The following is a 27,138-nucleotide window of genomic DNA, read 5'->3' on the forward strand; positions in this document are numbered from 1 at the left end:
CATCAGGCAACAAAAGACAATGATCCCTGAGAGAAGGGAAACAAATCAAGGTGAGTCTAATCATGGCCAAAACTCATTACCCTGAAAGAGTTTCTAGGTCACACTGCAAGTAGGAGTAAACCAGGCAGAGCATGCAAGTAGGAGTAAACCTTCCCTGAGTTGCAGAGGAAATGAAGTTGAAAGTCAAAGTAGACCAACATGATTAGAATTCAGAGGACTGAGTACTAAAGACAATAAGCTGCACAGAAAAAGAATTACTTAGCTCTTCAAAGGGTCTCACTCAAGTACTCCAGTTGAGTACTGATCAGCACATGAGAAAACTACCAAGGTCTGGGGCAAGAATAACCTCAAAGTATTAGAAGTAACAGTGCCCAGTGCTCACAGATGGCAAGGAACAGTACCTGCTCTCAACAGCCAGGCTAGAATACCTAATGATTCATGAGCCACTAGGCACAGCAGAGCAGAGGTCAGCAAACTTTTTCTGCAAAGAAACAAACAGTAATACTTTAGACTTTTCAGGCCATATGATCTCTGTTGGAACTACTCCACTCTGCTGTAGTAGAGTGAAAGCAGCCATAGAAATATGTAAATGAGCAGGCACGGGTGTGTCCAACAAAACATGGAGGGCTAGATTTGGTCAACAAGTTTGCTGACCCCTATAATCGAGTATACAGAAAGGTCTTGCCTCAGTACTGAGAAATAATTAGCCCAGACTAATCTCAGAAGCCTAACAGATCTTAAAAGGAAGACCCAAAATGATAAAACAGTTTCCAAGTAACTTGTGTCCCTGAACAAAGCTCAAAAATATTTATTGAAATACAAAAATATGCATATAACATTAAACAAGTGAAGTTCTGCCATCTAATAAAAAATTAACTATGCATGCAAAAATCAAAATCAACCTGAAAGTGACATATATGTTAACAAAGGCGTTGAAACAGTTATTATAATCATATTCCACATTTTCGGAAAGTTACATAGAAACTTGGAAGATATGGAAAACAAAATCCAAATTTAACTTCTAGAGATGAAAACTACATTCTGTGAGATGAAACACAAATATATACTGAATGGTTTAAAGGCAGATTAGACATTGCTAAAGAAAACATTAATAATCCAAATTGAAACACAGAGGGGAAAATAATTTTTTAAAAGATAACAGAGCATCAGTGAGCTGTGGTATGGTTTTAAACAGCCTAGTACACGTTTAATTTGAGTCCCTGAAGGAAAAGTATGGAGTAGTACAGAAACAATTATCTGAAGAAATAATGGAGGAAAACTTTTCTAAGTTTGATAAGAACTATAAACCCACAGATCAAAGAAGTTCAACAAGAAACAGGAAGAAAACTACAGAAGGCACATCATAATTAAATGGCTCAAAACCAGAGATGAAGGGAAACAATGCAAGCGAGAACACGGTGGAGCTAGATCTTTAAAGTACTGAATGAAAAATGCCAACCTAAAATTCTATACCCAGCAATAACAACTTTCAATAACTAAGGAAATACTTTTCCAGACTTATAAAAGCTGAAAGAATTCACCATCAGCAGAGGCACACTAGAATAAATGTTGAAGAAAGCTCTTCAGACAAAAGGAAAATGACACCAGATGAAAATATGGATCTATATAAAGGAATAATGAACACCAGAAATGGCAGCTTCATAGGTATAAGATATGAATACAATGGAAATAAAAACGTATGACTTTTTTAATCATTTAAACCTCTTTAAAACACAATTGACTTTTACTAACAATAATGTAGCATGGGCTTTGTGACATATGCAAAAATAAAATGTATGACAACCATAGCACAAAGATCAGGACAGAAGAAATAAAAGAATACTATTGCAATAAGTTCTTATATAATAATATGTGAAGTGGTATAATGCCATTTGAAGATATAACTTGAAATTAAAGATATAATTATAAATTCTAAAGCTACCACTAAAATTATCATAGTTACAGCTAATAAGCCAACAAAGGAGGTAAAATGTAATCATAAAAAATACTCAAATAGTCAAAAAGAAATCAGAAAAGGAGAAAAAGAGAACATAAAACTGATGAAACAAATATAACACAAATGTCAAGATGACAGATTTAAATCTAACCACATCAATTATTACTACATTAAGTGTAAAATGGTTTAAATCCCCAAATAAAGGCAGAAGTTATAGTATCTGATGAAAATGTAAGAACTATATGCAGCCTACTTTAAATGGAAAGACATAAATAGGTTAAAAGTAAAAGAATAGAAATATATATCATGCTAACAACACTAATCAAAAGAAAGCTGGCTGGAGTGACTATATGAATATCAAGACAAACGATATTTCAAAGCAAAGAATATTCAAATGGATAAAGCAGGTCATTCCATAATGATAAACAGGGTGAATTCACCAAGAGGACACAATAATCCTAAATTTTTATACACCCAGTAAGAGCTTCAAATTACATGAAGCAAAAACTTCTGCAAAGAGGAAGAGGAAAACCCACAATTACAACCTGAGATTTCAATATCTCTTTCTCAATAATTGCTAGAACACTAGAACAACAAATCTGTAAAATACAGAACACCTGAATAACACTACCAAAGCCAACCTGGCTTAAGTGACATTTATAGAACACTCCATCCCTAAAAACAACAGAATGCACAACCTTTTCAAGTACATATGAAACATTTACCAAGGTAGACCATATTCTGGGCCATAGAACAAGTCTCTAAAAATTCAAAAAGATTTGAGATATACAAAGTATGTTCTCTGACCACAACAGAATCAAGTTAGAAATCAGTAACAGAAAGATCTCTGGAAAACTCACCAAATATTTGGAAATTAAATAACAAACTTATAAATAACATATAACTCAAAGAAGAAATCAAAAGGGAAATCAGAAAGCATTTTGAACATTAAAGCAGAACTTAGGGGAAGTTTTATAGCACTAAATGCCTGTATTAGAAGAGAAGGTCTCAAATGAATGACCTCAGCTTCCTCCTAGAAAAAAGGAAATAATAAAGAAAACAGAAATCAAATAGAAAATAGAAAATCAACAGAAAAAGCCCAACTAAACCTAAAGCTGTTTTGAGATGATTCTTCCCATTTTCTCCACAAAACCCATTCTCTATGTCAGTTAATGATGACTTCATTTTTCCTCCTGCTTAGGCCAAAGTCTTGGATTCTTCCTTGACTTTCCTCTCTCACTCTACATCTAATCTGATCAGGAAATCTTATTGGCTCCATCTCCAAAATATACAAAGAATCCTACCATTTCTTACTACCTCCACTCCACCACCCTGGTCCAAGCCTCCTTTATTGCTCACTCGGTCTATGGCAACAGTCTCCTCCTAACTGGTCTTCCTCTTCTTACTGCTACTCACCTCCATCCTTAACCTTTTTTGAACAAGAGGCACCAGAGGCTCTTTTTAGACATGTAAGTCATTTCATGTCACTCCTCTGATCAAAAACCTCCAATGTCTCCCCACTTCACACAGAATAAAAGTCAAGATCCTTATAATAGCCTATCAGAACTGATATCTTTGCTGGTTCCAGTCATGCTGACTTTTAAATGCTGTTCCTCAAATATGTCAAACAACGTCCTACTTCAAGTCCCTTGCATTTTACTCTTTCATTTGTCTGAGTTGTACTACAAAACTTTTTTTAATTTTAAATTTTAATTTTAAAATTTTAAATTTTTTTAAATTTTATTTTTCATAAATTTTAAGGAACAATTTTATAGTGTTAGTACATTTACTTTGAGCATCAATTCCACTTAACTGAGACTACGTTTTCTCTGCCAGAGTGACAAAAGTCTACCCAAATTGCCAATGCTTGATACATTTTTTACTATCAAAGTCCAGATAAATGTAATAATTCAGAAAACTAAACTCAAGAAAAATATTCAGCATAATGTGAAATATCTGTATTTAAAGTAAATATCAATAAGTCCTTCTGACAAAACTTCTTGCCTTGTGCAAATAGAAATGTTTTTATTCTTCTTAATCATGTTCCTTCTCTTCACTAGTGATTCTTTATACTACCTTATATAGTACAGAATATAGTCAGGTCCCAGTTCAATTATTAGACTCCAATTTTTAAACAAAAGAATTTTAAGTAGGTACTAAATGTATAATGCACTTAATCAGAAAGTGTCAGTCCTCGAAGACAAGGGATATTGAAAAGTTTGAAGTAAACAAGGAACACACATGTAATGCATAAAACAGAGTAAGGGTAGGGAGAGAAGAAAAGGTAGTTTCAAATAATTACATTCCTTCCAGGAGATTGATTTGTGCTATCATGAGCCACCTGAAAACAATCCCTTGGCTAAACAAAAATTAAATACGCCCCTGTCCTCTCCCCAGTTAAATTCTTTGATACTCTAATTACATATATAACAGCACTGCAGGGAGACCATGGCAGAAACTACACAAATAGAAAAAAAGAGACAGAAAAAAAGCTGAGCCAATCAACTTTTCCAAGATTGTTTTTAGAAACAGGCATGGTAAATAACTAATGAAAAAATATTTTAAGCATGTATTTTAGTATTGGAAGGTACCCAATAAACAGAGATTTTTAGCATACATATATTATGCATTCTTATGTCACAAGAAATGTTAATTTACACCAAAGTAAATATTTTTGAATAAATTTAATAAATGCACAAAATTATGTAAGGATATCATATCCGAATCTCAGCTTATCTTCAAGTTTCAAGGTGATATAAGTCTGTTCTGGAATCCTTATATCATTCACAAAAGTCTACAAAGAAAAAAAAAGATGTTAGAATGAAGTATTAATTCTTACCTTTCAGACAAACAAATTCTCAAATCTGATACTTAGAAGTACATATCATATGGTGGCTAACACAGCTTGTGAATAAGATGTGCCATGCCTCCCACAGGCTGATAAATGATTTAATACTAAGCTCTTTATCTCTATTACTGGTACCACACAAAGAACCTGGTGCTGCCAAGACAAATTTAGGCCCTTAGAATTGTTCCTCAAAATGATGTCAAGGAAAGCTCCTAATACGAAGCTGGCAAATTGTAATGAGTAAAATTTTTAATTCTTAATATGCCAGTGGGGTTCACTGGACCCAATTTGAACATTTTTTGGAAAATTCTATTTGTAAGGATTGGTATTTCATTACTTGTATTCTTAGAACTATTCCAAAGAACAAAAAGGAAATTTACTTTTAAAAAATAGAATAAAACTCATTTTATACTGCAGTTTCCATATGGGTCCTGTGGATCCCTTTATGAATCTAAGATACATTATGGGATCTTAGTGATCTTATATTTCCTATATGTTGAAATTCTGCTGTTTCAACATTCTAGTAATTATTTCATCTTTACTCATCAATTTCTAACAATGCTGAAAATGACCAAACTATTAAGAAAACAAAAAAAACAACAGAACTACATGGAATGGCACTATCCAAAAGAAATTTAAGCCACATATAATATTAAAATTTTCTAGTGGGCACATAAAAAAGGAAACAAGAAAGAGGTGAAACTAGTTGCAATAACGGATTTTTATTTTAACTCAATATGTCCAAAATAGCACCATTTCAATAAATAATCTATATAAAAATTAACAAGGTATTTTACGTTTTTTTTTTTTAATAGTGCTAAGTCTTGAAATTTAGACTAGTCACATTTCAAGTGCTCAATAACCACACTGGCCACAGCAGTGAAAAGTACACAACTAGAAGGATGATGCAATAGTGAAATAAATCATCATTATTTTAAAGTCCTTCAATTTTCTTACTGCAATGCCCAAAATATTGCATCATCTTTCCAAGAAGATATATAAGACATCTGGAGATACTATCTTTGTAAGTTTTCTTTTAAGCTACCAAAGGGAACAGTTAAAAATTCAGAATTTCTAACTTAATGGACATAAAGGCAAAGAGAAGGAAACACACAGGAAGATATTTCACAATTATAAGATGAATACAAAGGGACAGATAGTACTCTAGACTATGATAATAATGAAAAAACTGACAACACAAGCAAAATTATCATACCACACATCCTCAGATGAAGAAAATCCTAAATAAATTTTCTCTAATGCAAGAATCAATGAGAAAAGAATGTTTCCAAGGATAGAAAATAAGATATTTTCATCCAGTTAGTCATTCAATAAGAAGAATCATGCAATGTTTTTCAATAAGAACCTAAACCATTTTGTATTTTAAAAGAAATTTTGACAGTATTTTTTGTTTGTTTGTGTTCCAACACCTATTTGATACAATTTGTAAATGGACAAATGCTCAAGCCAAGTATCTACACAAAGGTGACTACAAGGAAAGAGATGTCATAGAAATATAATTATTTGTATCCTAATTGTTATTTATAAATCTAAATGTAAGAAATGTTTTACAATTATGTAAGAAATAAGACTGCTATCCTTTTAACAAAATTGTAAGCTGTTGAAATTTTCAGAACAATGTTCCCATGTAAGAGCAAGAACCAGAAATAATAAGCTAGAACCAACTAGGGATGTACTTGAAACCTGGAATCAACACATAACATGGATTTATGTCCCAGGTGAATGTATGACAATTGATGCATTAGTCATATCCAAAGAACATTGCCTATTTGTGTATTAAGTACCTTTAAAAGCTAGGAAAATATGCAATAAAAATTTGAGTTTGTCTTACCCAATTTACTATTAAAATTTCAAGTTGTTTTCATTATCCTTTTATGCTTTTTAAAAGAATGTAAAAAGACTTGATATGTACACACACATAATAAAAAGAATCTGCTGGACACAAATGGTATATGGTGATGATTATTTTTCCTGGCATACTGAGAGTTAAGATCTAGAACTTGTTAGATTTATTGAACACAGAACAAATGTTATAATTTTTTGTATAATTTCCTGGAAAGCAGACATCCTATAAATACCCAGCAAGTTTTTCTTTGATAAAGTGAAACTTCAAAAATTACTCTTCCCCTTTTAATTCCATTTTTTCCATCTTCTAGTTTATTGGATTTGAGATGGCCATAGCAGCTTGTTTGGGAAGTCTCCCTCCACGGTGAGGAAGTTTAGAAGGCCCCTGAATGACATACAATAAAATACATAAAGGAATTATGTTTTTATGGTCATATTCTAAATTTCTATGCATAGCTAGCTCTTCATAATATGTCATAAAATACCAGTTTCTAAGTCTACAAAAGAAATTAGAAAAAGTTGCAATCTTAAGTCCAAGCACAGATACATGGAGACAGTGGAATACTGCTAAAACTCTAGCTCACACCTTAGTATGATTTAGGAGTAATCCTAAATCACAAACTTCCAGCATGCTTCACAGAAAGACTGAAATGGTAATACAAAGAAAATTCAAATGCTTCTGGAATAATTTCCAGTTCAAAATAAACATTCCAGAGTATTTTAAATCTTATGTCTTGAGTTTACCAAAGTATTCTAAGTATAATTACAGAACTGAAAAGGTGGAGAAAATTATGGAAAAAGAGAAGAACTAAATAAAATATTAATTCACCAATGTTTGGTATGCAAAGGACAAACAACTAAGTACACTGTGTAAGAGGAATGTCACAGTTCTGGGCCAATTTTATTTAAAATCATCTCTAGTAACCTATAACATCATATTTACTCAAAAGACCCAAGATGACCCGCAAGATCCATTTAAAGTTTAAGACTGCTTAGCTCCCTTAAATATTAACCACCTATTGTGTGCTTAATATCTGTACTAGACACTTTCAGCCATCAAGAAACATATAATTTTAGCATGCTGCCATTTATGACAGAAATACTCCCTAAGGTCTAAAAAGGCTTAGGAAATATGAGCCAGGCACAAAGTTTCAGCTCACAAAAATGTTAAGTGAAAACATCTGGGAGAAGTGAGTCTCTAGAAGGTTTTAAATTACAAAAGGAATGGAGAAATTCTCAAAGAGCAACAGGAAATAAATTAGGTATGGAAAGAAAAATAAGTTTTGTTTCTATGTCGACACCATTTGGTCACACTTCTACCTGGTAGGTAGGACAGATGAGGAAAATGAGGGACAAATAGTGAAGTAACAATGAGGATCTCATAGTTCAGAAGTGGCAATATTGGGATTCAAATTCAGGTCTTTAAATTACAAATGCCATGTTCTCCCCACATCAAGGAAGATTAGATGCCCAAGCTAATCCAGCTCCCAAAACTCCTCTATCCAAACCACTAACCCCATAGAAGCAAACCAAACTAGATAAATACCTATTTAATTTACATACAACTAAATTACATAATTGATACTATAAAATCATATAACAACCACATATTATATTGATACTCTGGGCAAGTGAATGGAGTAGCCAGGAGCACAACCACCTCAATTATGTTGCCAGCCACAAAAGCCCCCTCTCTTGTTCCCTAACCCTTCCTTTCAGACCTTCAGTGAGGACCAGTCTCTACTCTATACCATACTGGTCTGACGCTGACAGGAACTTCAGTGTGAAAAGGGGACACAGTGGAAACTGGAACACATATTGCTGAGGGGGCAGCTCAATAACCAAAGGTAGGGTTGGAAGGGGATAGGAGTGGAATGGCAGAGGCCATAGTGCCTATTAGAGGGGCAAGTGCTCCAGCAGAAGGAGGAGGCAGGAAGAACCAAAGGCAAACAAGGGTTCTCTTAGAAAAGGAAGCTTCATCGGAACTGCAGGAATGTGGCCCACTAAAACATCAGCAAGAAAACTGTTCCATCTTCCTCAGACTGAACAACCTCATTGCTGGTGGCAATAACATAAAAGTGTAGATCTAGGTCCCTTGGGAGTATATTTTGACATAGGCTAAAAGGGAATAGAAGTGGAAGTGATCACTTCTAAGCTGAGTTTAGTTGGTAAGTGCTTTTCTTTAAAATATGACAGTGTATTCATTGAAAATATAACAGTGTATTAACAGGGTGCTAAAATTGCCTTAGCTGCTTTTCTTAAAATAGTTTGCACTTACTGAATGCTTACTATGTATTGCTATAAGTGTTTAAATTAACTTATTTATGTATTCACAAAAACCTGTGTGGTTAGTACCATTTTATGACTTTTATTTTTAAAAATTGAGCAACAGAAAAATTAAGTAAATTGTCCAAGATTATGTCACTAGTAGGAATTCAAGCTGGGCTCATTAACTCCTATACTGTGTCCTCCCTATTTCTGAAATTACTACTTTTAATCTGATGCTCAAATTTCCAGAATAAAGTGAATATTAAGAGTAAATAGGCTGTGAATAATAGTCTACAAGTTATCTCATGAATAAAATGCATGACAGTTGGTAGTTCGTTGTCTTTTGATGTTATATGGCTGCTAAATACCTTTGTAGCATGTTTCCTAGGCTGTCATTTGGGTAACAGCACATTTATCATCTGTGTAATGCTTTTAAGTTCTGTAATAGGCACAGACTCACATGTATCATCACATCTAGTTCACAGAACAATAGTACAGAACAGGAATGATCATTTCACAATTTTATAGGTGAAGCAAGATAACTAAATTTTGCATTGCACCTTAATTTTCGTAAACTTCAACTCATTACATTTTCATATATAAATATATACGAGGGAATTGAGTTTCAGAGATTAAGTGATTTGTTCTGTAATTATAACCACAGTGCCTAGCACTACAGATCAAAGATTTAAATCCAGGTTCTGATTTTAAGTTCCAAATGCAGATGGTGCTTTCTGAGCTATCATCTTTCATAAAATTATTGATAATCAAATTGTGAGAAATGTCAGCCTAGAGAAATGTAGAAGTTCATACTTCACCTTATTTTTTACTTTTACAAACAACACCAAATGATTTTCATATTTGATCACAGTCTTTTAAAAGACTAAAACACTGATGTACTTCTTACTTATTTTTTCTCAAAATAATAATGTAAAGACACACAAGAATAGCATTGTGGTCGGGATAAAGCTTTCTAGACTTAAAGACAGAATATAAGGTTACTATTATCTTTTAATTCTACTTTTCCATGAACTTTCTGAAGTACCCTTGTATAACACTGTTAAAATATTCCACAAATAGAAACAGATTAAAAATTTTCTCCATAAAGTCCTTAAGATAGAAAATTAATTCAATTTCATTCAAAAAAGATTTACTAGATTCATGTACTATGAGGAGCCCTGTGCTAGGCACTGTGGTTATAATTACAAAAGCAAAAGGCTCATGAACTATTCAGGGGCTCATAATCTAGCATAGGAACAGAGACGTAAAAGTAGATTAACATGAGGATGATAAAGCACCAAAAACAGAGATTAAAACAGAGGTCTACGGGTGTAGAGAAGGAAGAGAGTAATTCTAGCAAACAGGAACTGGGATTCAAAATTGCTAATTATTATGTCTCACGTAACAATAAAAGACTGCTACTTTCCCCATCTCTTTTTATTTTAATCCTTTCAAAATGTTAACTACATCAGCAAGTTAACATTCCTAAATGAAAGGACCTTCTCCTTGATCCCTTCAGGAAGAAGTGCAATTTGAGCATTGCTTTTAAAAATAAGTAAACTTTTATAAATGGCATGGGAGATAGGGAGAACTACTACTAGGCTGAAGAAAACCTAACAAATTATTATTTGGAAGAGACAGTATAATAGGAAGACTACCATTTTAGACGTACGGCAAGGGAAAGTGTGATGGAGCATAAATCTGGAAAAGTGAGTAATGTCAAGTGTGAGGATTTTCAGTGCAAAAATGAAGAATGTAGACTTAATTCTGTGTGCTGTAAGAAGGAAATCAAGGCTTGAATAGAACCAACACAAAAACATACCTACACAAAAAGTATCTCAAAGAATAAATATAAAAGTCCCTCAGGAGCAGGCCAATTCAGAACCAGAAAAAAAAAATCTTTTATTGTATTTGCCAAATTTCTGCATATGTTTTTCCATATAATGTTTAATGTATATTTTGAAAAGCAAAAAAAAAAAAAAAAAAAAAGAAAAGCAGCAGCAGTTTGAAGCAGTTGGGATACATTTAGTTTCAGGTAAATTCATTTTAAGAATTATAGCAGCACAGATATGAGTAATACCATATTTGCTTGTGTAAGCAGAGCCATTAGAAAATTAAGAAACTGAAAAAAGATAAATCTGTTAGTACCTCAGCATTCCTGTATATTTTACAGCTATTTATATTCTGCCAAATGTAGAAGGACAAAATGAAGAAATAGGAAAACCTTACTGCAGAAACACAAAAGTACCTTGAAAGTATAAACCCAAAGAAGCAATAATGAATACTGGTGTTTAGATAATGCACTATATTTGTTAAGGTAAAAGGCTATGTTTCATTTTTTTTTTACCCTAGTATAGGTAGTCTTCCACTATCTGTCACTGAACCACCTTTCCATCTTTATTTTCTAAAGTTAATCCATACATCTCTGTCCCATTCTTATTGCCATGACTTTGTACTGTTTTCTCACATATAAAACCCAGCTACATAGTGAGGTAAAGCTTAGGTCTCATCTCCTTAGATAAGTCAACTTTAATCATTATAGGTAATATCAACCACTTTCTGAAATACTGTAAGTATTTATTGCTTGTACAATGTCTTAGGAACATGAGGTTGTTTTATATTCTAATGAATGGTACCCAAAGTGAGATGCACCTAATAATTATTTAAAAATAAAAATAAAATATAAACTAAAGAAAAAGGAAATGTCACACAGACAGGAAATGTAATCTGTTGTCTTCTACAATATTGAATAAATATTCAAACAAGACAAAAAATAAACTCTTAACTTACCCCATTTAGGCTGCCCAAATCTTTTACCAAATGTTCATCTGTAGAGGCATCATAATTGATTACAGCATGTTGCTTATCCACACTACGAGACTGAAAAAAGTTTTTAAGTTAATGAATACAAGAAAATATTAAAATAAATACTAAACAAAAGATTTTTGGCTACATATCTAATATTAATAGAAGAGCAGATACATATAGAGAAATATCAAAGTAAAAGTAGATTAAATGAGATTTAAACTGTGCTACTATACAACACCAATTTGGTATCACTCTCCTAAGAGGAAGGCCGACAAATTTTTAAGATATTCTTTTCTACTAAACTTACACGTTTACTTTTGAGAAAATTTAAATCAGGTGACTTTGTTGAATGTATCAAACTAATAATTGTTTTCATAATTTGAAACATCATGAAAATAATGTAAATTAAAATTTTGTTTTATTTATGCTAATGTAAAAAAAATTTAGCCTGTAGGATATTCTTTCAATACTGAAAACTATAACACAAATTATATAAGGAGCCCAAAGATTTAGAGAAGCAGGAACACAATGTTTCTGAACAAAATTATCCTCACTTAAACTTTGGGTTCTAAAACTGGAATTGATGGAACAGCTCTAAGAGGTAAAGAGACCTCTGAGTCAAAGAAAGTAATTACAATGGCAAACTGTGGTTTTGAAAATTGCTTTTAAAGTAAACACAGGCACACACATACACACACACTCACTTCAGAACTTGGGGAGTTTGTTTGCAGACAGAAGCATCTGAAAGATGAACTATAAGCCTCTAGAAACTCTCACTGAAGGGATATATGAGCACAGTACAGGAAGAATTAGTCTGAGAACTACTGAATCTGAACTCAATAACCATTACAGGGTAACTATGTGAACCGTGGTATACTAAAAGCAAAGGGGGCATCAAAAATGGGGAGGAGATGTGACTTTCAGTGTCTGGGCCAACATATAAACAACTTGGAAGCCATCACTCCCAACCTCACAACAAAGAAAATCAGAAACTCATCTAGTTTCATCAGAAAACTGAAGTCCCAGGACAAACTGCCACCCTGAAAACTAATGAGACAAGCAAATACAGAAAATCACAGCTTGCCAGTAACAAAAACCACTACTGGAACCAGGAACTTGTAGGAAAACTTAAAGCTTAAGTGAATATTGCTAAAGACTTGAGCGTAGACCAGCTTGAGATATAAAATCTCCTGGGGGCACAGGCTAGGTGAAGTCACCACTCTTTTATGACTTTTACCTCCAGAAACCCCACGAGGATCTCAGGGTGAAGATTGGGGAGAAAAATTTTCTTTCGTTTCCAAGCAGGATGAGGGGAAAGGCAACCAATTTGAAATATGTCCAGAGCATTCTATTCTCCTAATCAAAGGCCTGCACTCAAGGAAACTATTTTGCCAGAGCTTAAGCAACACGGGTTTTATCAGAGCCTATCTGACATGGGAGCATGGAAACACCCATGTCAGCACCCTCTAGCCTCTTTACTAAAATTTAAAATTAAATATCCCTTACACCCAATTAGCTTAACATTCCATATTGAAAAGGCTTTGTCCTATCCTTCTAGAATATGAAACTCTGTATTAAACTAACTGTCCTCAGGAAAAAACAGTATGTTTCTAAAAAACATCTGCCAACAAAACCTAAACGTTCATCATAACACAGTTCTTAAAAGTTCTCAAGGCTGTTTTTTGGCTTGATTGGTTTTCTCTGAAATATCTCTAGGACAAATTAGTAATCTCAGAATTAAGAGAAACTCTATGAATAGTAGCACTAAAGCCACTTAAATAGTAGTATTACTGCTACTTCTCTACAGCTTACCTGAAAACCCACAAATTATGGCAAATTACAACTCACTGTAAAATGTTTGTCTTTCCTGTTACCGTGTAAAACATTTGCATTAAATCTAAAAATTACTTAAATTTCATTTTGGTTTCTATTGTTACATGCCATGGTTTAAATGTATCCCCCAAAGTTCATGTGTTGGAAATTTAATCCCCAATGCAACAGTGTTGGGAGGTGGGGTATATAACAAGAGGTTCTTATTCTACAGGTGAAGGCTCTGCCCTTATAAATGGGTTAATGCAGTTATTGAGAAAGTGAGTTAGTTATCATGAGAGTGGGCTTGTTAGAAAAGCAAATACAGCCCCCTCTTGCTCTCTCTCTCTTGCTCTTTTCATTCAAACTCCTGTTTCACCATGACCGATTTTAAATATCCGTGTGCATGACCCATATAAAAAAACCCAGCATTCTCAAATCCCACAGCTGAAATCCCTACCTTATGTTGGCATACCACTCCCACTGCTAGACCTTATCCCATGAAATTGATTCTACCTCTGGAATCTAAACCATAGTAGTCTTTTTGTCTACATTTTCCTATTCTTTCGGTTCTCTCAATTATCTACAACAGTTTACTAGTATATTACTCAGTTCTTTGACAGCAGCAAGACATCTAATATTCTGACCCCTTCCTTTTCTAAACTACCATTCTTTCACCCTGATTTTTATTTCCTTCTCTATAGAACCTAGACCCTGCTGGCTTCAATGATCCCCTTTATACTCATAACTGCCAAATCTCTACCTTTTTAGACTCCTCTCCTCAGCATCATATTTGTTTCTAATTTCTGTTGAACATCTCTATCTAGATGTCCCTTAGGAACCTCAAACTCATCATCTTGTTCCCCAGGAGTACACCCTCTGAACCTCAATTTCACCTAGTTCCATGCCAGAAACTCTAGGTCTTAGATTCTTTTTCTCTCCCTCACTTATCATATAAAACTAGGAAGCACAGCCCAAATCTTTCAACTCTCTTCTACTCTGTCTTCTTTTCTTCATTTCAAATGATACTTTCTTCTTTATAACTCTACCATCCCTTCCTAGATTATTATGATCTCCTAACTGCTTATACAGGTTTCAGTCTCCAATTCTTGGGCAGTAATATAGAATAGTAGTTCAAAGAACAAGTGTTAGAGTCAGAAAGAATTAGTCTAGCCATTTGCCAGCTGTGTGACCTTGGTAAATTACTAATCTTTGTTTAATCATCTAGATATACTTATCTCAGAGGTTTGTTGTGAGAATTAAATGACATAATGCACAAAAGGAATTTGACAAGGCAATATTGCCCTGCTTAAAAACTCCTGAGTCCTCTTACTAGCTAAGGTAAAATATAGAAAGTCTTTAATACAGCACACAAAGCCCTCCAAGATGTGGCCTCTGCTAGTCCCCAACTCTTAATCTCTCAAAATGTTTGCCTTCATATCCTATATATAAGCTACAAGGGACTATTTTAATTACCTAAACAGACACTGAATGTCACTCTATCTTCAACACCATGTCCTCAACTATACTCTAACCTGCCAGAAACTCATCCTTTAAGATTATTCAGCTCAAGTCATTTCCTCTATAAAGTCTTTCCAGGCTTTTCATCCCCACATTGCCCTGCTGGTAGAACTGACCAATCTCTCTTTTGTGCAACCAACTATCACTGTGGTGATAGGTGTTGGATATTCTTGTATTCTTACAAGTATTTTGAACATGGTTCTGGGACACAGCTAAGTTACTTGAAAACAGTTTGATCACTTTGGGTCTTTACATAAAATATGAAAGCAGAACTCAGACTAGGGTTAATTATACCCCTTAGAGACCAATGCTTGTGAATCATGAGGTTTTCCAGTCTGGCTGTTGGGAACAGGCACCATTCCTGACCCTATGTTAGCACCAGGCACTGTTACTTCTAATACTTTCGGGTGCTTTTCTCCCCCACTTGGGTAGTTTCTTCACATGCACGCACTGATCAGTATTCAGCTGAATACTCAAGGGGGACCCTCTGCAGAGTTCTTCATCTGTGCTGTTCTTTCCTCTCTGGCACTGTGTCCCCTTTATGAACTGGAACCTATCATGGTCTCCTTGGATTCTCAGCTCCATCCATCTCTTCTCCTCAGAAATTGCCAGACAACTTATATTTGTTACATATGGTCCAGAACAGACAGCTTACCAGTAATGTCTCAATACCTGCATGTGAGAGTGGACTTATCCTGCAAGCTCCTAAACACAGGGTCAGCCACTCCCATCTTTCTGTACTGCTGGGTGATACAACTGCCACTTGGAAAATACCTTTTCCACTCCCTGATGAGTGGGCTCCTCCCATTTGACCCTAAGATATGGTTCAGTTACAGCAGGCTTATACCCAAACAGAATCATTACTACCTTTTTCTCAGTTGCCACTCTCACCACTAAATTACTGAGAAGACCAGAAAATCTCTGTACTACTGTATTTCTCTCATTGGTTTAATTAAGGTGTCACTGTATATGCAACTTACTCACATACTCATAAAGCTGTACGTTATAAGTGACTCTACTTTTATTGCCTCAAAATAATAAAATATGTTCTTTAATTTTAAAGCAAAAATTCCTACAAACCATGCAAATTGATGATTCTTGGGATAACACAGGATTTCCCAATCTTTGCACTACTGGCATTTTTGGCCAGATAATTCTTCATTGTGGGTGTTGGGGAAGTAGGGAGAGGAAGTAGCTGTACATTGTAGGATGTTTAACAGCATCCCTGGCCTCTACCCACTAGTTGTCAGTAGAAACCACTTCCACCCCCACCTACTCACACACACAATTTGTGACAATCAAAATATCTCCAGATATTGCCAAATGTCCTTGGGTAGGGGGTGGCAAAAGAGAATCATCCCTAGTTGACAACCACTGGGCTACTAAACAAACATTTCTACTCTAGGTACACATCTACAGATTTTATCCCCCCCCCCCCAAAAAAATGGGCAAGGGGATAAAACTTAATTCTAGATTGCCAGAACATATCAAAATAAATAAACACTCAAAAATCTGGAGAACCGTTTTTCTGCTAATTACCTTACTCAAAGAGATCTCAAAAAGTATATCTTAAATTAACTTCTTTACACATGATACAGTAAATGCCAACAATCTTTTGACTCTGAATAGCCAAAACAACCCGAGAAAGAAAAACTCTGAGGCATCATACTTCCTAATGTAAAATTATATAGGTTAAAGGTCACAAAGAATAATTATGTAAGGATTAGTATATTTATTATCTGGATTTGACCATCATGTATTATATACAAGTATTAATATTCAACTCTGTACCCCATAAATAATTATAATCAATTATGTTTCAATTTCAAAAATTATATTACAAAGTTATAATAATCAAAACAGTATGGTACTGGCATAAAAAGACACACAGACAAGTGACAAGTGGAACAGAATAGCAAGTTTGGAAATAAATTCAAACATATATGGTCAACTAATTTTTGATATGAGCACCAAGGAAACACAACAAGGAAAGGATAGTCTCCTAAATAAATGGTGTTGGGAAATCTGGATTTCTACATACAAGAGAATGAAACTGGACCCTTTGATAACAAAAATCACCTAAAAATGCATAAAAGACCTAAAAAGAAGACTAGAAATTATAAAACTCCTAGAACAGAACATAAGGAAAAGTTCATCATTGGACTCAGAAATGATTTTTTTGGATATCACATCAAAAGCTCAGGCCAAAGAAGCAAAAATAAATAAATGGGAGTACCTCAAACTAAAAAGCTTCTTCACAGAAAAGGAAACAATCAACAAAATAAAACAGCAACCTATAAATTGGGAAAAAATATTTACAAGCCATATATCTGATGAGGAGGATTAAAATCCAAAATTTACAAAGAAATCATACAATTCAATAGTGGAAATACAAATAACCCAATTAAAAATTGGGCAAAATGCCTGAATAGATATTTCTCTAAAAGAAGATACAAATGGTCAACAGGTATATGAAAAGGTGCTCAACATTATTAATCATCAGGGAAATGCAAATCAAAACCACTGAGAGATAACACCTCACAACTGTCAGGATGGCTATTATCAAAAAGTCAAAAGATGGGCCGAGCCCGTGGTGCACTCGGTAGAGTGCTGCGCTGGGAGCGCGGTGACGCTCCCGCCGCGGGTTCGGATCCTATATAGGAATGACCGGTGCACTCACTGGCTGAGTGCTGGTCACGAAAAAAACGACAAAAAAAAAAAAAAAAAAAGTCAAAAGATAACAAATGTTGACAAGGGTATGGAGATAAGGGAACTCTTGTACACTGTTGGTGGGAAGGTAGACTGCTACAGCCCTTATGGAAAACAGTATAGAGCATTCTAAAAAAATTAAATATAGCACTACCAAATGACTCAGTAAACCCTCTTCCAGGCATATATTTAAAGGAAATGAAATCACCACTTCATACAGATATCTGCACTCCCATGTATATTATTATTAACAATAATCAAGATATGGAAACAATCTAAGTGCCCATGGACAGAAGAAGGAATAAGAAAACTGTGGTACACATATACAATGCAATATTATTAAGCCCTAAAAAACAAGATTTTGCCATTTGCCATGACATGGATAAGCCTGTAGGACATTATGCTAAATGAAATAAGCCAGACACAGAAAGACAAATATTTACTGTATGAGGGTATTTCAAAAAGTTCGTGGAAAAACAGAGTTAAAAGATAATAAGACTCACTCCATGAATTTTCTGAAGTACCCTCATATTGCAATCTAAACCTCCCCCCCCAAAACTCAAATATACAGTGGTTACCAGGGGCAGGGCAGAAATGGGGAGATGTAGGTCAGACGATACAAAGTACGATACAAAGTAGATTTTAACTGCACTTCCCACAAAAATGAAAAAAATACGTAACTAAGTGAGATTATGGATATGTTAATATGGTTCATTATGTTAATGTTTTTACTATGTATATGTAAACACATTAACATCATGTTGTATACCTTAAATGTACACAATAAAATTTATTTTTAAAAATACCAACAATCTTTAATTATGCTCAAATTACTAGTAGGCATCATAATGAACATCTCTAAAAGAAGCAATAAAACTAATTTCAATATCACTTAAATATCCATGATTAAAATTCACTTTATTACATGTTATGCTAATTTTATAAATTATTCATAATATTAAAAGTACATAATGAGAAACTTCCTACTTGTGAATAAACTCCTCACTTCTAAGCCTTCACTTTTCAAAATATAATCCCCATGACCTAGAACTTATTTTTAGATGATTCAAAAGGATGAAAAATTACTTAAACCGATGGCTAGAGCTGAAAGAGGGAGAGCCAGAAAGTTCAAGTCTAAATATTGTTCTCTAAAGGAGGAGAAAACTATTTTATACTAATTTCACATTCTGTGTAGACGCATGCAGAGAAGGCTGACACAATTACCTGCAACATGAGCTCACAGTCATCTCTTCCAACAAAAATCATTTCTCGTGGCAGCCTATGGCGAGTGCCTCCACTGCTCACCAAAAACCAGGATGTTAAGCTCATTTTCTGCTTAGCTTCTAAGCCTTTGGCAAAGCTACGTCATCCTGTACAGACATTAGAAGAAAAACACACATTTAGATATTTTTACCTTTAGTATCTACTCACGAAACTCTGTAAGTAGGCCTAGAATAGAACTGTATTCATCAACATTTACACTTGACTAAATGAAATATCCACAGGTCCCCCAAATGGCAGATATATCAAATTCTCATCGGTGAAGTAACCCTGCAGACCCCACTAAGAGTCCAATTAAAACGGAAGAGATTAAGGTAATTAAGTAGGTGGTCAACAAGTAAAACTTTTTTGTATTGGAAATCTTTTAGTACAGCATATAAAGGTCTGTAACCCTCAAGCGAATGGTCATATTAGCGTTATGTTAACATCAAAAAATAATAGCAATAGTGTACACATAAATGCCTATCTATAAATATTTTGAGAAAGACAGACTGAATTCAAAATGAGTGTTTGATATCTGAACTATCTACAGATACCAAAGAAACCGCTTCTCTGTCTACCAAGTCCAGAACCACTAAATGCACTTTCAGAAATACGCAACTTCAATTTATCTTTCCTCTCACATACTTTACTTCCTTAATATATTTCCTAGAGCAGCAATTCTTTTTTGTTCTTCACTTTACACTCTTAAAAAAAAATGGACCCTTAAGAGCATTTGTTTACACAGGTTATATACATAAATATTTGCCATATTACAAATGAAAATGAAGAAACTTTAATAACAATAATAAGCCAGTTTCATTTGAAAATTACTAACATTTCTATGAAAAACTATATTTTCCAAGACAAAAATAATTAGTGAGAACAGTAGCACTATTTTACATTTTTCAAATCTCTTTAATGTTTGTCTGGGTTAATTGAAGATTGTCAGATCTGCTTTACATTCAATCAATTACCATATATTGTTTAACTTGAAATATATAAAGAAAAACTGGCTTCACACAGATAAATGGTTGGCAAAAAAGATGCGTTTTAAATAGGCTTCTCAAATAATTGTAGATAGTTTTCTCTGATACTACATCAAAACTTTACAAGTGGTAGTTTCTTGAAATTCATCTGCAATACAGAATCTGAAACCACATCAGTGAGTCTTTCCTACTATGTTACGTGAAAACCCATCTTCCACTTTGATGGGATTTTGTTAATATCATGCATTGGTCCTTGGTAAAATAATGGCGTCCTGACTTACACAGATATTCCAAATGTTGACATGTTTCATTATACTATTTTAAAACACCACATTCACTAATATCACCACCCATCTTAACAGAAAAGGCTTTAACTACTTGGTGGCTCTTAAGCTCATAGTGGCAGAATCAAGTTTTCTAAAATTCTAATTTTCTCTTGACAGCTGAAATTGTATCAGTTTAAAAAAAAAAAAATCCTGTCACCACTTCTTGAATTGACAGGCTCACTTTGTCTGCCAAATACCTGAGTCTACACAACTATAATTTATCAGTCATTGTTTCCAGTAAAAATGGTGTTTTATGAAACCAAGTGCTTAGTTCAGCTCACAACTCACACAATGACACAAATGCTCTTCTTTGAGACAACAGGGTACATTGGTATATAGTGTAAATATTTTATGTGTACTTCCAGTTAGTCAGACAGAATGTTAAGAAGATGTGACTCAGGGGTCAAGATTTAACAAAATTAATAACTTTTACCACTCGTTGTTAAGAAGATGTGACTCAGGGGTCAAGATTTAACAAAATTAATAACTTTTACCACTCGTCAAGGACATTCTTAAGTAAAATTAGCTTCTTTTTAACTTTTTAAACAGCAAGTGTATAGCATCAATGAGTACAACTGCTGCTAGTATAGTTTGGTGCAACTGCCCTGATCTATGCTAAGGAGCCAGCAATATTGCCACCATTGTTTTAGAACTATCAGTACAAATATGAATAAAATAAAAAGGCAAATAATGCTTTGACATCATAAAAAAGGTTTAGACCCTGTGGACCTTTGAAAGGGTTTTGGCAACTCCCAGATGCCTGTGGACTGAGCTTTGAGAACAATTCTCCTAGAAGACATGGCTTTGCCACTAATAGCATAAGCCGTGGAGTCAGATAGACAGATAAGAGCCTAAATCCTGATTCTACCATTTTTATTCTGCATAACCTTGGGCAAGCTATTTATCCTATGGCCCTTTGTTTTCACTTCAATAAAATGAAAACAATGATAGTATCTACTCAAGTTTTTTCTTATGAATCAAAATAATAATACTTGTAAACGTTTTTTCCATGAAATGGTATATTCTACTACATTTGAATTAGAAAAAAACTACACTACAGTAAAATAAAAACTCCGCCATAAAAAACATTAAAGCACAATCCTATAAAATGTACAACTTTAAGTTAAGGTAAAATTCCTATATAGTATAAATTATCTACACGCATGAACAACAATGGTTTCACCAAAAGAAACAAATAATTTTCTGTAATGCTAAAACAATCAAGCCTTAATCCCCTCTTAACTTATCTAATTGATAGTCAATTTATGTGGTAATTAAATCTCCTATTTACCCAACTCCTTGATGCAGATGTTGTTATTAGTCTTCCATCTGTCTACTTTCTGTCAAATAGGTTTTCATGATTTCTATCACTAGTTCAGAATATACACTTCTTGGCTAAGTCAATAGAGAATCAAAATTTTAACAGAGGAAGAAACCCCCAATTTAAATATAGCATATAATTTGCATATAGCATTTTCAAGGACGACAATTTAAAATGACAAACATAACATGAATAAATAGGTCAATAGTAAGAAATAATTCAAGGGAACTAAAAAAAAATACAGTAAGACATGTTAAAAGGAAATCAATTTAGCCTAAATACGGTAAATTAAAACACTAGAGCCAAGCATGGACAACAAGAAAAGCTTCCTAACATAGTGAAAACACAGTTGAAAATAAGCATTATATACGCGATGCAAAAAAAAAAAAAATTAAATATTTAAATACCAAGCATAATTATGTGACATACAAATACGTAATATATAATATAAACATACAATTACATTTATACAAGCAAAAAATAATGTTGGAGCAATGACCCTGAATCCACTTACAGCTTTCTCTGCTATGAGTGGGAATGTGATATAACAGAAAGCTATTGTCGTCTCTGTTTTTATATGAGTGTAAAAAACATATAGCTTTCCCACTGGTCCCTCAATTTAGGATACTTTTTTTTTTTTACTAACTGAGTATTACTAACACTCACACAGGGATAAAACTGAAACCCGGCTGACAGTTTCCTCAATAGCCAAGTCATATGCTCCAATTCAGGTGCCCCTAGATGGTGGGAAAGGGGATCTTTGTGTTTTTAAATTGTACAGAATACGACCAAAGTCTTAACCAGATTGACAGCAATCTGAAACTCTTTCCAGAGTTTCTGAATTAGTCAAAAAGACATGGGTTTTAGAGTAGACTTTCTGAGTTAAAATTCCTGTCCCTCAAACTTTCTAAGTGACTGCAAAAAATACGCACATGATGTTTTTGCACTTCAGGTATCCAATATGTTTAAAAAAGAAAAAAAAAAAAAAAAAGCCAAGAACATAGCATCTCAAGATACAACTGGTAGGAACTACCTGAAGTAACTACTTTGGAACTCTGGTGTATAGTAAAAGAGGTTGGTGAATTTCAATCTTTCCTATAGTAGCAGCTACCATTCCCCGCCCACTATCCCAATAGCTACAAGAAGCACCCTGCAGACAACCTCCTACATTTCTGGTTTGGCTTGCTGGAGCCAAGGAAGGAAGTAAGGACCTAGCCTTCCAAATATCGAATTGCACATTCTGATTGCTACTTGCTGTTTTTGATTACTGAGGGGCCAGCAGAAAGGCTGGCCACCACTGCTTCAACCCCCTTGGGCATAAGCAGCTTCCAAGGGATTTATAGAGAAAGTGTTTGTTTGTTTCCCTTTCTCCTTCTGGGGGCCAAATATTTAAAGAAATCTAACCACGAAGACAACATAAGAAACATCTGTAACCACACACGATAAGGAACACAAATCTTGCAAAAATAGTTTGAGAAAGTAACAAACGGATAGTTTCACCACTCAATAAACAAGATTTGGCAATCCCTGAGGAGTGGAAGAATTTGAAAATTTCCAGATTTACCACAACATCATGCTTAAAATGTCCAATTCTCAAACAATAAAAAATAAGATTAAAAATTTTTTTAAAAAGTAAAGAAAAAGATTTGACAGAAACTACCCTGAGGAAACACAGACATTATAGTTATTCCTCAGAGATGTTAACTGTCTATTGTCTTAAATACGTTCACTGAGGGAAAACAAACCATGGACAAAGAAATCAGCAAAATCAGCAAAATGGGGTCTGGGAAAAATGATAATATCAGTGAGAAGACACCTGAGCTGAAAATTAGAATAACAAATAAAAACTCACTAAAGGGGTTCAACAAAAAATTTGACACGGAGGAAAAAAGGACCAGCATACTTGAAGATAAGACAATAGAAATTATCCAATGTGAGAAGAAAAAAGGAAAAAAGAATGAAGTAAAATGAACAGAGCCTGAGGCACCAATGAAATGCCATCAAACATACCAACACGGATGTTATAGGTATCTCAGAATGAAATTAGACTGAGAAAGGTGAAGGAAAAATATTTGAAGGTACAAAGGAAAAAACTTTCCAAATTGAAAGAAAGACATCAATATGCACATTGCTATGGGTTTGTGTGCCCACCAAAGTTCACGTATTAATCCCCACTGTAACAGTGTTGAGAGTAGGAAATCCTATTATGGTAATTGAAAGATGGGGCCTGTAAGAAGTGATTACATTGTAAGGACTGTACCCTTGGGAATAGATTGATCCATTCATGGAGCAATGGGTCTGATTCTGATGGCTTCATAAGGAAAGCAAGTGAGCAGGTTAACTGTGTCTTGCACAAGCCATTCACCACATGATACCCTGTGTCACTGTAAAGCCACCACCACCAAGCCCCTCACCAGATGCACCTCCTGGACTGTGGACTTCCCAGCCTCTGAAATTGTAATCAATAAATATTGTTTCTTAACAAATAACTCAGTTTCAGGTATTTCTATTATAAAGTATTTCTATTAGAAGCAACAGAAACAAACTAATACATATATCCAAGGAGCAGCTCAACAAACTCCAAGTAGGATGAACTCAAAGAGATCCACATTGACACATTATAGCCAAACTGTCAAAACCCAAGAAATGGAAAGAATTTTGAAAACAGTGAGAGAATTGACTCTTCATGTACAAGGGATCCTCAATAAGATTAACATTGATTTCTTCTTAGAAACTATGGGGGCTAGAAGGCAATGGTAAGGCAATATTTAATGTCCTGAAAGAAAAAAATGTCAACCGAGAATTCTATATCTAGCAAAATTATCTTTCCAAAGTGAATGAGGAATCTTTATTTTTGGTCCTCGTTGCTAAGAAGAGCTACTGAAAAGTTCAAAAGAAATGAACAGAGCTAAGTAATCAAGAAATGCCTCCTCTTGAAGCAGATGTAGCGCCTGAATTAGAAACTATAGAAAGGTTTAGGAGTGGTATAACAAGGGAGTTTAACAAACTATTCACAGTGTTAGAGAAGGGATGGGTAGAGAGCTCAAAAAGTATCAGGGAGTTGAGAGAGTTATTAGAGAAAAAATATAAGATGTACTGCCCACAAAATCAAATTATTGAAGTAAATGCAAAACAAGAGCAAGTCTCACAGAATTCAGAGAAAAAGGGAAAAGAAATCAAGATAAGAAAAGAGGAGAAAAAGAGAGACATAGAGGGCTGGTCCAGGAGATACAATCTACGCATAATAGGAATACCTGAAACTGAGGAAAAAACAATTGTAGCTGAAACAGTAATTAAGGAGCTAACTGAAGAAAATTTTCCAGAGTTGAAGAATACACTAGATCTACAAATGGAAAAAACACACAGGGTACCTTTAAAATTCAATGAAAAGAAAGCAACACCTAGACATATTCTGGTGACATTTTTAAATTTCAAGGATAAAGAAAAAATTGTACAAGTATCCAGACAGAGAAAGCAAGTTTCCTCAGATTTTTCTCTTGCAACTCTAAATTCCAGAAGACAATGGAACAATATCTACAGAGTTTTACAGGAAAATAATTGAGTCGAGAATTATATACCCTGCCAAGTTATCATTTCTGTACAAGCGCAACTGGAAGACATCCTCAAATATGCAGAGGTTAAGAGAATATGTCAACCAAGAAACTTCCCTGAAAAGTTTGCTGAATGATTTACTGCAGCAAACAGAGAACATGAACTGAAGTAACTTCAGAGTAGGGATGCAACTGTAAGAAATAATTAATGATACACATTAGAACTAGTTAAGGAGTATTAAGTTTAAATTGTTATATAGAGAGTAATAAAAATGAACACAAAAATAGATTTATAAACTGGGTTTAGAATTTCAATCTATATAGCTTTCAACTGTGAAAGGGCATGCCACATGTTCAACATGTTGGGCAAGTACTGTTTTCTTTTTAGCACATAGTATTATAGATAAAAACATGTATGTTCTTAAACTTAAAATAAAAGGGCTTTGTCACTGTGGAAGGACAAGTAAAGACATTCTAAATGTTAATCTGTCAAAACTGGAAAACAAGAGTTTTACTTTATATATAAAGTTTATTTACTGTATTTAAACGAAAAAAAGTGAATGAGAAATTAAGACGTTTCCAGTTAAATAAAAGCTGATAGAGTTCATTATCAGTAGACTGTCCTACATAAAATGCCAGAGAGACTTTCAGGCTAAAATGAAGGGTACTTGAAAGTAACTTAAAACCGTAAGAGAAAAATAACATTGGTAAAGGTAATAACATAGGTAAATATAAATCCAGTGTTACTGCACTTTTGATATGATTTGTAACTTCTTTTTCCTATATGATTTAATAAGCAAATACCTAAACAAATAATTATAAATCTATATTACTGTGAATACAATGTGATCTGTGATAATTAAAACATAAAGAGGGATGGGTGAAGATGTACAGGAGCAGAGTGACTGTACACTCTTAAAACTAAATTGGTATTATTCAAACTAGGTTCATAAATTTAAGATGTCAACCATAATCTCCAATGCAACCACTAAGGAAGTAACTAAAAAATATACAAAAAAGGAAAGGAGGAAATCAAAATGTTACACCACAAAAAATTCAACAATAAAATTTAAAACAATAATGGAAGAATTGAGGGAAAAAAGTACAGTCAGGCCTCCATATCCATGGGTTCTACATTGGTGGACTTAACGTACCACGGATCAAAAATATTTGAAAAAAAAGTGTTTGTACTGAACATGTACAGACTTTTTCTTGTCATTATTCCCTAAAAAATACAGTACAACTATTTACATAACAATTACATTATATTAGGTATAAGTAATCTAGAGGTGATTTATATTAAAATACTATACCATTTTATACCAGAGGTTTGAACTTCCACAGATTTTGGTATCCGTGAGAGGTCCTGAAACCAAATCCCCTATGGACATTGAAGGACAATTGTATAACACACAGAAAACAAACAGATAAATGACAGAAGTAGAACACCTTTTTAGAAATCATCTTAAATGTAAATGATTAAATTATATTTAAAGGCAGAGAAATGCAGAGTAAACAACAGGATCAATCTGTATATTGTATAGAAGTGACTTGCTACAGATGAAAGGACAAAAAGAGATTGAAAGCAAAAAGATGAAGAAAGATATTTCATGCAAATAGTAATGAAATATCTATGAACCTATGTTAGTGACTATGTTAGTGACAGATAAAACAGGCTTTAAATCACAAAAAGGTTACAAGATACAAGGAAGGTCATAGGTTCTACGCAGCAAGAAGATATAAAAACTGTAAACATAAACACACCTAATAGTAGAGTGCCAAATATATGAAGCAAGAATAAACATAACTGAAGGAAGAAATACACAGTTCCACAATAATAGTTGGAGACTTCATACTGTACTTTCAATAAGGAAAAGCACAACCAGATATAAGATCAATAAGAAA

General features: G+C 34.0%; 1 protein-coding gene across 11 annotated transcripts in view; it reads right to left on the minus strand.

The window, feature by feature from the left end:
- CEP170 (centrosomal protein 170) overlaps window positions 1-27,138 on the minus strand; it is a 131,801-nt gene that overhangs the window by 76,926 nt on the left and 27,737 nt on the right. For 10 of the 11 annotated variants that reach the window (XM_063082765.1, XM_063082764.1, XM_063082763.1 and 7 more), the window contains exons 2-4: window positions 19,011-19,156; window positions 11,730-11,819; window positions 4,670-4,751 (exon numbers count right to left, since the gene is read on the minus strand). In XM_063082765.1, the coding sequence (XP_062938835.1) occupies window positions 4,670-4,751; window positions 11,730-11,819; window positions 19,011-19,115 (277 nt within the window). In that variant the 5' untranslated portion in view covers window positions 19,116-19,156. The remainder of the gene's footprint in view (window positions 1-4,669; window positions 4,752-11,729; window positions 11,820-19,010; window positions 19,157-27,138) is intronic. The other variant, XM_063082759.1, reaches the window with a different exon arrangement.

Source organism: Cynocephalus volans, chromosome 18 (assembly GCF_027409185.1).
Source record: "Cynocephalus volans isolate mCynVol1 chromosome 18, mCynVol1.pri, whole genome shotgun sequence".
Taxonomy (NCBI): Eukaryota; Metazoa; Chordata; class Mammalia; order Dermoptera; family Cynocephalidae; genus Cynocephalus; species Cynocephalus volans.